The 12,500-nt window shown below is 39.2% G+C and overlaps 2 protein-coding genes across 3 annotated transcripts in view; both read right to left on the bottom strand.

The window, feature by feature from the left end:
* LOC138033563 (histamine H2 receptor-like) overlaps nt 1-4,916 on the bottom strand; it is a 30,049-nt gene extending 25,133 nt beyond the window's left edge. For both annotated transcript variants that reach the window (XR_011128622.1, XM_068881347.1), the window contains exons 1-2: nt 3,075-4,916; nt 2,749-2,782 (exon numbers count right to left, since the gene is read on the bottom strand). The gene's annotated coding sequence lies outside the window, so the exon portion shown is untranslated. The remainder of the gene's footprint in view (nt 1-2,748; nt 2,783-3,074) is intronic.
* Nucleotides 4,917-11,516: 6,600 nt separating this feature from the next.
* Nucleotides 11,517-12,474, bottom strand: LOC138033649 (histamine H2 receptor-like). The gene has a single exon (XM_068881442.1). It carries the CDS (start codon nt 12,393-12,395, stop codon nt 11,517-11,519), a length of 879 nt encoding a protein of 292 aa, XP_068737543.1. The 5' UTR covers nt 12,396-12,474.
* Nucleotides 12,475-12,500: the final 26 nt, after the last annotated feature.

Below are 12,500 nucleotides of genomic sequence, written 5' to 3'. Positions count from 1 at the left end.
ATGATGAAGCACAAAATACACGATAACCTTTCTTTCAAATAATTCTTGGCTGTCACATTTCCAATTATGTTTTTACCATAAGACTGTGCAGAGTTGATCAAAGATCCACTTAAGGTGTTCGATTCGTTCTCTGTCTTTGTTGAACCCATAAGTTACCAGAGAATCTCCACTTGGTTTCAGTGTTCTACATAACAGCACACTTGGTAAAATCTTAGAAGTGCAGCTCACTTTGATTTCGGCTTGACGGGCGACAGATTGTTGTCGAAGTCCATTACTCGTTGCTTTTAAGATTCCACCGCCTGTCTTGTTCAGTATCCAAATGACTTGCCATTATTGAGCTTTATAAGGGTATATTTTGTAAACGCCATTTGCGTTACATGACTTTCGACGCCATTGCCGGTTAAGTTTATCATTCTACTGTGTCCACCAGAGAAATCTACGCATTTCCACTACCCTCTCTATCCTAAGAAAATACGAGCAGAAGGCTCTATGTACAAAGACACCACTTAGCAGGGGAGTGACAGGCAAGACTTTTACCGACACGGAAAAAAATTAATAAATAAAATAAAACAAACAAATGAAACGCAGATCCCGACTGGGTTTGCCATACTGGCAACCCAGTAACAAGTCAACAAGTCTTCTCTACCCTGGATGTGGATAACGCAACGTACGTCTTACGGTCATGCCTTGGAAAAGAACCATCAGACACAGTTAAAAGCGTAGATGAGACTGCTTACAAACCCCTTTCCAATACCGTGTGTAAGTGGTTCTGCGCGCAGTATGTTATGGGTGTTTGTAAGAACGCCTCGTGTCATTTTAGAACCTTACAAAATGTGCGTGTAACATGATACTCTTAAAAGTGCCTTATGACTTTTAAACTGGGCAGTGTTAACCCTTATCACAAGCACAACTCGCATTGCGTACGACGATTTTCTAAAAGGATTTTGTAAGACGTCTTACACACTGCACGGCTTTAAAGCCCTGGCCAAACAATCGAACAAAGTTGGATTCAACACTCCAACTTTGCTCGATCCAACATTGTTCGACCGTTTGGCCATCCATGTTGGATGATATTCGTCTGACATTTTTTGCTCGATCAAGTGTTGGTTAGAGTTTGCTTTTGATCAAACATTGCGACCAACAATTCTGCTCGACACAACAATGTTGCAGTGTTTTGCTGCTCTTCCAACAAAGTTGTGTCCTGAATCTAGTCACGTTTGCGCTACTAGCCAATCACGAATCGCTATTTTATTTTCAAGCCTAGGCTTCTAGCATTATTTGCAACAAAGATGGCGGACAAGGATCAACAGCCAGAAACATTGATCAGCGAGTATGAAGCAAGGCCATGTCTTTGGGGCACTTTTAGTCCCCTAATCACTATTGCTCTGTTCTCATCATCTCCTAAACGCCGATGTATTTTGCAGCGAACATACCCCTTTGTACACGTTCTCTTAACCATTTTTTGGATTTTCCTCGTTTGAACCGTCATTTCCGTCCTCAAACAGCTCCAGTAACACAAGCGCTACGAGCGGTTTCCGTTTCAGTGTTAGCGTCATGCATATTTATAAATTTAGCGCCAACTTGAACTTGAATCAGTTTCGTAAAGCAATGTTGGATAGTGTTTTGCCACTACCTCAAAATTTACACCAAACGATGTTGCATGTGGAATCCAACTTTGTTCGAGAGTTTCTATACACAAGTCTGTTTTAACCTACGCAAGGCGTTTGTAAGACGTCTGCGATTACACGTGGCATTTGTAAGAGTCTCGGGTTTTTGGGTCGGGCTTGGACATGCATTGGGTTGATAAAAATGGTTTTTATTTTTGACAATAACTAGTGAATTAATTTAAGGTATAAAGAAAACTTAGATTTTAATTGCCTCGTCGTGTATAGTTTGAATGAAAAGTATTTTGAAAAAAAAAAGAACGATTATCCTTACTAGTCTGCCTAGCGTTTCGGTAGGTTTCTTAGCCTAAAAATGAGAGATTTTCGCTATTTTCTCCTTTACTTTGGAGCCCAAAAGTCTCATATATCGTATGTCGGTCTTCCTTTGTTCTGAAACCTCACTGAAAAACTTCCGCGTTGCGATGCGTTACTACGCTCATTTTTCAGATTAAAAAGAATTAACTATTTAAATTTAAAAAATGCTTTAACTACATAATTATTTTTTTGAAAATGCCAAAAATTTGGGTCGGTCGGACGACGGTAAAAGAAAAATAAAAAGGGGGTGGTCTAATCAACAAAAACATTGCAATATAGAGGGTGAACCGAGGCTGGGACAGCCTTATTTAATCCGAAACTAAATATTCAGTTTCCAAGCCTCCGGTAATTTGGCTTGGTTAATTAAGAACGAAAACGATTCAAAAAATAGGGGCAAAACCAAGGAAAATGAACATAAATTAGTAAGCCAGAGCCGAGAATTCGAAATACTCGAGTTCAAAATAAGAAAGTTCACCTGTACTGGAGATATTTACTGTTGAATAAAACGCTAAAAAATCATTGTAAGAAGTGCTTGAAAATAACTAGTATTAATTGACTTAAACTTATAACTATTCTTCTAGAATTGGAAGATGTGGTATAAAGTAGCTTTAGGCGGAAGTCGTTTACTGTTTTCCAAAGTCTTTCGTCAAATTCGAGGAGTTCCGGGTTGCCAAAGCGGACAGTTGGTTCTCACCGGCTGAGATTTAAATATAAGTAAATTTGCTTTTACTTTGCAGAAAAAGAATAAATATAAATAACTGGTACTTACTTGAAAAGCCACTTGAAGACGTTTTGTATGCCCCCTACAGCAAAACGAAAGTATAGTTCAGACTTCTGTATATGAAATTTGATAAACATGGACTCTCTGTATGACTGAATACTCTTACCTAACAGGTTACACCTGTAGAATGAATGGTAAACCAAGGCTTAATAACTGGCCAAAAATCCAGGTTTTAAAAGACAAAAGGCTTGTTCCTTTGGATGTCCAGAGTAATTTTTGGGGAAATTATTGAGATTTTTCTGTTGGATATAATTTACGCTTCGCCAAAAATATTAATTCTGTCGTAGAATTAATTAAAATTCAAAACCTCTTACCTGCATGTAGTTGAGTCAGAGATAGCTTTACGGCTTGGACAGTTTTGATGAGAGGACCTTCTGTTCGCCTTTTTTCGTTGAAAAGGCAGGCTTTAACAACCTTATGTAATCATTAACTTTGGGCCGCAGTCAAACCGCAAATGCGCACGAGAACGTGAGTCACAAATTGGCCAAGTCGCACTAGAGGACAAAAGTGTTTACTTATGTCAAAAATCTGTCATCACAACGAAAAACCAAGGGAGCAACTGCAGAAAACCCCGCCACATCGAGCCCGTTACTGTAAAGGGCTGGCTACACGGTACGCGGAAAAAATGAATTTAAGATGGCAAAGTATCTTAAGTAGCTGGCTACACGGTACGCGGAAAGAATGAAATACAGGATGGCGAGGTATGTTAACTACCTGACTACGCGGTGCGCGTACGCAAAGTTAAATGCATGCTTAGGCCTAATGACTGAAACGAGCGCTTAGGCTTAATCAATAAACGAGTGCTATTTTCTTCACACGATCTCGTGCAAAGCGTAGTTATCCAAACCGTAAATTGAAAGCGAAAATGTTAAAGAGTGCTTAGACCTAATCACTGCAACGAGCGCTATTTTCTTGACACGATCTCGTGAAAACTGTAGTTAATCTAACCGTAAAATTCACAATTGATCACTACTTAATTCGCGAGTCACGCTTTAAGAACGAGAAATACTGTTTTGAATAAATTACATACTTCAACTTGAATTTATTTGCACAGTGATTTTCGAGCTTCTATCATAAAAATACAAACTCGGGAAATAATGAGCACCCAGTTTTGATGCCTTCTCCGCTTACGCTTAATTTTACTTAATATCACTAACCCTTTAAATGAATTGTTGAAAAAAAGGGTTTTACGACTAAAAAAATAAATTGTCCTTAAAGATACATAGTTTTCCTCTGACTCCAGTTAACTCTTCGACAGATTACCCCTGTTTTTAACGAAAAAACACCAACTTTGGAAAAACACATTTTAGTTTGGAACACGTTTGAATAAATTACATACTTCAACTTGAATTTATTAGTTTCCGCATACCGCGTAGCCAGCTACGCAGAACTTCATTCGAGTGGCAGGGTATTCTGCAGTTAAGCCAAACCAAGTGCCAGAAGTGCGACCACCTTGTTCACCAAAGGACAAAATTTGGTTGCAGACGGACAAACTTCAAAGATGCCGTCGACTACCTCTGAAGTAGGCCAAACTGAGACAAATCTTGGAAAACAAAAGCGAGGGTGTTTTGTTTCGGAAATGATTTGACAGGTGATATGTAGCAGATTCTTGAAAGTAGTCCCCTGGTATTGTCCGACCACGATTCGACTGGACGCGGAAGAGTCCAATAATACGGTGCTCGTCTTCGATAACGATTTCGTTGACGGCGAATAAATCGTGTTCATAGCAAGTTTTGTGCACGTAAATTCTGCATAAATAACAGGCAGCATAGCATTAAATTAATATTTTCCTGCTGCTGAAGAACCAGGAAAAAGGAGAAAACAATTATAGAAAGAATTCTTCTTGGTAACCAAGAGAAAATGAGGGGACACGTGGAAGGCTTATGAATATATATTTTCTTTCAAACATCGGACCGAGGTTGGCCTGCATGCGGACGTCTCGGAAGACTTCCGCTCGTCTAAAAATAACTTTCGTGGACATGACATATCCCAAGGGCTGGACCGGGAGCCTCCTTCTCTGTCCCCTCATTTTCTCTTGTGGTAACATATTATGAGATCCCTCGTGTCGCGGTTTTGTGGATGAAAACAGCAAGATTAACTTCCATCGGATTCCGAGTTGTCAAAACTTCCCATTTCTTCGTCAGAATCTTCCCAAACTCTAGCTAAAGCATCTTCAAGTGACATCAGGCGTGATGTTTTGTTCACAGATATTGTTCTCAAGTGCGACTGTAGCTTTCTAGACAAATTTTTTGTCACTGGGCGATTTCAAGTCGGATTTGTCCAGAACAAGTCTGAAATTGTCTCCCAATGCGACTTGGGGTACTTGGACCACGAAATAGAGTCGTCGCGTGACAAATATGTATAACTTCCTGTTTCTAACCTAATTGAAAACTTGCAGCTGGCAGGTTTTTCAAAACCTATTCTGAACGAGACGCTTCCGTGAAGCATACACTGGGTTGCCTGTGGTACGTGTTACAGAAAATCAGAAGGCACGGAATTGTGTGGTATTGAACTACAGCATTCCAGTCTCTGAAGAATAACAAATAAAAAGAGAAGGGAGAAACATTGGCTTCTGGGCTGACATGTCGATAATTTTCAAGTTCCCTCACAACTTCTTTTCACCACAAGTTCACTGAAGTTTTCCCTATTCGGGTTAGTATCTGGATGGGAGACCAAAACAATATACCCCTCATAAAACAGAAGCATTGGACCGAAAATACTATTAACGCTAACAAATGCGAACTCAGCAAGGTACAGATTTTGTTAGCTTGCTTTATGCAAAACAAGAACATCATTCTAAAAGCTTATTCTAAGCAAAAGGTAGGTTCTTGAGGTAATTTTGAGAATGGAAATCAAGGTTACGCGGCAGACGGCAAATACAAACTCACGATTTAATTAAGTTAACACACCAGAAAGAGGCTAGCCTCATTTTGACAAGAAAATGCTTTACTATTGCCATAAAAACTATCCAGTTAAGCTCGCATATCATAAAACATGATGAATTCATGAAGGCCACCTTTTCCAGCGAACAATTTTGTGAAAGAAACAACATATTTGCTATTAGAGGCAAAAACCCCTTCTATTTCATTACGTGCGTGAAGAGAAGAAACTCAATCATGTCAAATATGCGCAATATCGCAACAAACTAAATTTCAGGATCAAACCGTTTCCATGAAGAACCTTTTCCTTGAATAATGAAGCACAAAATACACGACAAGCTTTCTTTCAAATAATTCTTGGCTGTCACATTTCCAATTATGTTTTTTACCTGAAGACTGCGCAGAGTTGATCACAGAACCACGTAAGGTGTTCGATTCATTCTCTGTCTTTGTTGAACCCATAAGTTACCAGAGAATTTTCCATTTTGTTTCAGTGTTCTACATAACAGCACACTTGGTAAAATATTATTTTAGAAATACAGCTCACTTTGATTTCGGCTCGACGGGCGATAGATTGTTGTCGAAGTCTATTACTCGTCGCTTTTGAGATTCCAGGTGTTGGTTTTTCACCGCCTGCCTAGTTTATCCAACTGACTTTCCATTATTGAGCTCCATAAGGGTATATTTTGTTTAAGGATACACTAAAACGTTATTCGCTTTACATGACTTTCGACGCCATTGCAGGCTAAGTTAATGATTCTGCTGTGTCCACCAGAGAAATCTACGCATTTCCACTACCCTCTCGATCCTAAGAAAATACGCGCAGAAGGCTCTATGCACAAAGACACCACTTACCAAGGGAGTGACCGGCAAGACTTTTACCGACACGGAAAAAAAAACTAAAAATAATAAAAATAATATCTCACTCGTTCGCTTCGCTCACTCGTGAGATATTGTTCTTGCCACTCGAACATAAAATTCATATCTTCTCGCCACCGTGTAATATCCTTTATATCTCCTGCTTTAGCAAACCTGCCCTAAGCTACGGGGGGTCTAAAACACAGGTCACTCTTTGCAGGTCGTTCTTTATTCCTTTGAAATTCCCTTCAGTCAGGCCCTAATTGTGCCAATGGACACTCACATTACGAATCAAGAAGGGAATATTTTTCCAGTCTTCTTAAAAGGACTTAACTACTTCAAAATGGATTTGTTGTCGAATTTTGCAGCGTCAAAATTTGTTTGTCTCCGTCGACTATCGACTATACCAAACAAACAGTGCAACTAATTTGAATAATACTTTCTTTAGCTACAACTTCCTTACACCTGCTCTAAGGACTGTTCTAAACTTTTGTTCCCGTAGGATTTTTTGTTTTTGTTTTCTACGACCTTCCTTCGCTTTTATCTCTGTAGAACGACTGCATGTAACATTTGGTTCATTCTAACACGGTTTGGTGAAGACATTGGTTTATGGACAGCTTGTGTTGGACAAGGTTATGTCGTTTCCCGACCGATATCTTCACTCATATGCATTAAGAGAATTAAACGAATCTTCTCTAGGAGTCTAGTGTAATATCTAAGCAGTTATTTTCCAAGACTAAAAAGCAAGATTTAAGCCATTTTGTGATGAAAATTGTTTGTTAGCTCAGAAGCTTGATATGGAGAATCTCTTGATTGTTTGTTTGCAAACAGGAATTGTGGATTATTTTTGCATGGTCGAACTGTAAGAAAATTCCGGCTGACCCAGGCGCCTCCTTTTCTTCACGGCCACAATCGGACTTCTTCGGAATCACCGTGTGATTCCTACACTTGCTTTACGTGTTTTTTTTTGAGCGATGATATCCAAGGTTACTTGGGTTTGTTTAATTAAGAATCAAGACTTTTAGACAGTTCTAAGACAAATTATATTCTGTCCCTCAATAAATCTAGTGTTTAACAACTAGTTATGGTCTTAGTTCTTTTTCTTAGTTATGAGCTATATTGTGGAATACGCGCACTGCCTGATTTTATCCGTACCACTGAGTTTACAGGTTTTAAAATGAGAATCCAGGGCCGCTTTTCTTTTTAATTAATGTATCTTTAACTATGGAATCTTTAGTTATGCATTCGTATATGTTATGTAGTAATGTCTCGGAGATATGAGCCCTTGTTTAACAATTAGTTCATGCGTCAGCTGTGCGTATGTCGAGATATTGAGCACGCGGGAAGTTTCGAGAGCACGAAAGAGGCGTAAGAGTTGCACGGGGCGCAGCCGAGTGAAACTCTAGCCTCTTGAGGAAATGATTTCTAGGCCAGAGGAAATTATTTCTAGCCAGATACTCAGGAGTAAGCCTGGTGTGTGCTGTTAACTTAGATTTTGGATTTCTGAACAAGTTTTTATCATAGAAAATTCGCGACAAAGTTATGCTTTCATTTCGCTGTAATTCTCCTGTCTAAGAAACGGTATAATAATGTAAATAAAAGGATAACGATATTTATATTTGCAGAATACCTGTCCTTTTACTTCAAAAGTCAAGCTCTACATCTCTATGCATGCAATAAGCGCATTCAAAATTTCCTCGTATTACTTGATACTTGATACTTAATACTTAATTAAAAAGGGTTTTTCTGCTTATATGAAAAATACGTTTTCTCTCCCGTCCCCTTCTTATGCATGATCTTCGCGGAAATTACATTCTGTCCCTAAGTAAACCTGGAACAACCAGTTATAGTCTTAGCTCTCTTTTTTCTTACGTATCAGCTAAGTTGCGGAATGCGTTACCTGATTTTACCCGTAACTATGAGTTTACTGGTTTTAAAAGAGAATCCAAGGCCGTATTTTGTACAGCGGCTTTTCTTTTTAATGAATATATCTTTAAATATTATGTATTTAGTAGGTCTCTGTATATGCTATGTATTTTAGCTTTAAATGTAATGTCTCGAAGATATTAGCTCCTGCAGTTACTCGGAAATTCGAGATGAAATAAAGCTCATGCCTGTATGTATGTTACCTTTAGCAGGGCGCGTGCGCACACTTTGTAATCTACCACTCCAGTGCTTACCATATGAGAGATAAAATGAGTTTTGCCTTAAATATATAAGCCATCTAATTCTTATGCTATATTGACAAGGGCGGTTTGGAGCTGTGAGTAGGCGTGGAATTTTTAACATATGGTTTAGGGGCCGACATATCTCTCCCTCAATGCCGTACCGGGAGGCCAACCTCGTTCCCAGGGTGTCTCTTCTCTGCCTCCCTTGGTCCAACGACCAAAGAAAGCAGAGAAGAGAGACTCTGGAAACGAGGTTGGTGTTTTCCTTGTAAAGATTTTTCTTTGAACACGTTCGTACAAAACGTGTTCTAAACTATTATTGACTTTTCCTTCACATGGTAAAGTCTGCATTCGAACCAAGTGGCCGATCAGACAGGAGTTTATCGTGGTTGCTGTAGCATGAAGCAAATAGGAGTATTTCTACTTCCCCCTGAATGAGATGCTAGTCCATCGCAGCAGGAATTCCCCCAGCCCTTTACCCATTTACACACCTGGGTGGAGAGAGACACTGTGAGAGTAAAGTGTCTTGCCTAAGGAGACAACACAATGTCCCTAGCCAGGGCTCGAACCCGGATCGCTCGATCCTAAGACGAGCGCACTAACCAGAGAGAGATCTTTCCACGATAATTTGATTAGATCTGCTCAGGAGGTACTATTTTACTGTAAAGGAAAAACGTGTTTTAGCTAACAACTGAAAAAAGAGAATATTTTCCCTCCGGAAATACGAGAAATAATATAAAAAGACCGGCTTGTTTAATCCCAACGTCTTTATCAGTCGTGGTATTTATTAGTCACGTGACCACTAGACGATGTCCAGGCTATCCAAACTCTCCGCGTACATTCTAAAGTTGCGTGTATCATTGTAGGTAATAAATCAGCAAAAAGGCAATGTGTGGTAGTATTGACCATGAAACAGAAAAACAGTTTGTTATAGCAGTGTATTTTTATTTATCTTATAATATACGGCATTGAACATAATCAAAGATGTAATTTAGTACTTCGTATGCTTCTAAACATCTAACACGTTTTCATAATGTACATAAAAACAAGTATCATAACATAATTCAACCAAGGGCACTTTACCCTTCGGAAGGAAGGGAAAAGGATCTCGAGGCGGTGAGTAGATTCTGCCATTCGTTCCAGTAAAGTGATCTATGCGTGAAATGCAGTTTGCCAGCTTTAGGAAAAGTTCTTTGTTTTTCTTTTTTCTCCTTTCCAGTCCTTCCCATCTTCGAAGGGAAGAGCACCCTGGGAAAGAATTTGAAGTTGTTTTATTTCCGAACTTCAGAGCAGAAAAACGTAATAAGCGTGCGCGAGTTTTGACTGTGCGCCAGGCCCAAAGTTTGAAAAAGTGGTGGGATTTTCGTCGATCGTGTAAACAAAAAAAGGCTACGAACTTTGTGTGCTTTCCCAATATTCCCGGTAAGCAGCAACATTTTAACGTTACTAATGAAAAGCTGGTGTATTGTTTTTCGTAGGGAATCAACTTTTTTGGGACAAAATTAACCTAAAGACGGTTTCAGAACCCTTTATTTTACCGCGATATACAAGAAATTTCGTTGCAAAGACACATATCCACAAACACTCTTTACATATTGCAACCCACTGAATATATAAGAGCAAGAGAGCCTCTCACCAGGCACGGGGAGACTTGTTTTCTTAACAGTGAAATGCCGAAAAAATTTCATGCTTGCTCAAGTATAAATAAATCAACCGAGTGACAGCCTCGTGTGCCTTTTTACAGTCTGTCGCTCTTTCCAACCATTGTGAACCATTGCAGCTTCCATTAGTACCTGAGCCCGCAAGCAGGGCCAGATATGCGCAGAAAAGCTGCGCAGTACCTTTTTCCACTCTGAATTTCCTAACCGGAAACTCCCAGCTCGTAACAGGCCTCCTCATTTTGTAAACGTCTTATTCAATTCCTGCTCAATAAAGGACTTCTCAAATTAACAACGTTGTCGATTTACGAGATGCTCTGTCATCAAGCGGTCTTATTGATTTATTCAGTCAAATCATGGAAAAACGCTTTGCTCCGATATTAACCGTTAAAATTGTTGAATGCAGGAAATAGTGGGCATAATCGCCCTCAAAATAGTATAGCATGACAAGGGCCTTGGCCAGAAAAACGTTATGACCAAGGCAATGGTACTTCTTTGTTTGTTTGTTTATTTATTTGCTAGCACTGTTTGACTTTCCCCCTTCCCTTTTAGCTGAAACTCAGCTAAAAACAAGAAACAAAAAAGAGGGCCCGTTATTTTTCGGGAGCCTGAACTGACTACCTTTTCGTCTAGCTTCGGTGCACCAACGATACTTCAAATCAACAACAGATATAAATGATACATGTAAATTACCAACTCTCTGAAGAAACCACCTGACAGCCTACAGACACCTGGCCGAGCGTCTAATCCCACAGAGATTCATGAAAAGTAACTAACTAGAAACTTTATTCACGAGTTTTGACAATTTTGGAAATTACGCCAACAGCATTATTTTGTAATGTTTTCTCTCTCTCGGTACCCCCCTTCCCAGCTCGTACGCTTATGAACAAAGCCAAGTAGAAAATGCCACGACGCTTCATAATGTATTATGACTGAGGCAAGTGCCTCTGATGACTAAAAAGACGAATAACAGCTATACAGTAAATTAATTAAGATAATAAGCACCTGTTGTCTTGTTAACTTTCCTGAATCCTATATTCATCCATCTATTTAAAGTCAAACTTTCTTACGAAGATAATAATGTCTTTACCTTATTACAATTTATGCACATTAACTTAAAACTGTTGTTAATATCATGAAATTTCAAACTTAGCAAAGCCAAGGAGAAAAATGCAATGGCGCTTCATAATGTTTTACAAATCATTAAGAGGTAAATCTGCAACTCGCCTTTCACGCTTACGAACAGTACATTTGCAAAAGAGTGCAGCTAAAGTAGATCTGTATTCTGGCATGCGGATAGCGTATAATATAGGATTGACAAGAGAGTTTGCATAAAGTAAAACATAACGTGCAAAATAAAGATGATCACCCACTGGAAAGAGCATTTTAAATTTACCGCTATAAAGGAGAACAGCGAAAGTAGTAGCAGGCAGGAACACCAAAAGAGATGCAACAGTCACAATCAACAATGTCACGGTCAGTTTTCTTTCTCTACTGGCTGCACCATGGTGTTTAGGCTGCGCTCCACAACGGACTTGAATAACAATGGATGAGTAAGATACACAAATGATCAAAAGTACAAACGAGCTAAATGCAATCTTGAAGTAAAGATCAACTACTCCCTCAGGATATTTGAAATTTAAGGAAGTACCTACTGCCGTACTAACCCAAACAAAGACAATTAATAGGCCATACACCCGTTTTTTTAGCACGCGATGCTTGAAAGGCCGAAATGTCGCATATGCCCGTTCTAAAGCAATAAGGGTAATGTTTAGTAAAGACATATAAGGAAAAACACAAGTTAGTCTTGTCTCTATATAATCTTTCAAATGCCCATTTAGATGCCCCCTCCATACATTACAGAATACTCCAAACCAATAGAACAGAAAAAACACAGCAACTCCTCCAACCAACATGTCTATAACTGCCAAATTTATCATCAGGTACGTACTGCGCTTGCGGAGATTACGGTTTCTTGTAAAAACAATTATCGTACAGAGGTTGAGTGCTACTATGGCAACAGACTCGGCCAAGCCTACAGTCATCCAGGTTATCCACTCGGGTGGAGTCATCTCAGAGCTCTGTCTTTTTCTTGTTGATGTTAGAAGTAATTACTTGTCTCAGTGACTTTGTTTTATCAAGTTCTTTTACTAACTGTAGAAGACACAAAATGAACA

The sequence above is a fragment of the Montipora capricornis genome, chromosome 14 (assembly GCF_036669925.1).
Source record: "Montipora capricornis isolate CH-2021 chromosome 14, ASM3666992v2, whole genome shotgun sequence".
NCBI lineage: Eukaryota > Metazoa > Cnidaria > Anthozoa > Scleractinia > Acroporidae > Montipora > Montipora capricornis.
Note: the sequence above shows the minus strand (reverse complement) of the source record. Positions and strands in the feature narration are given on the sequence as shown.

Excerpts from the sequence above, each read along its gene's own strand:
- LOC138033649 (XM_068881442.1), bottom strand. The coding sequence starts at position 12,395 with ATGACTCCACCCGAGTGGATAACCTGGATGACTGTAGGCTTGGCCGAG.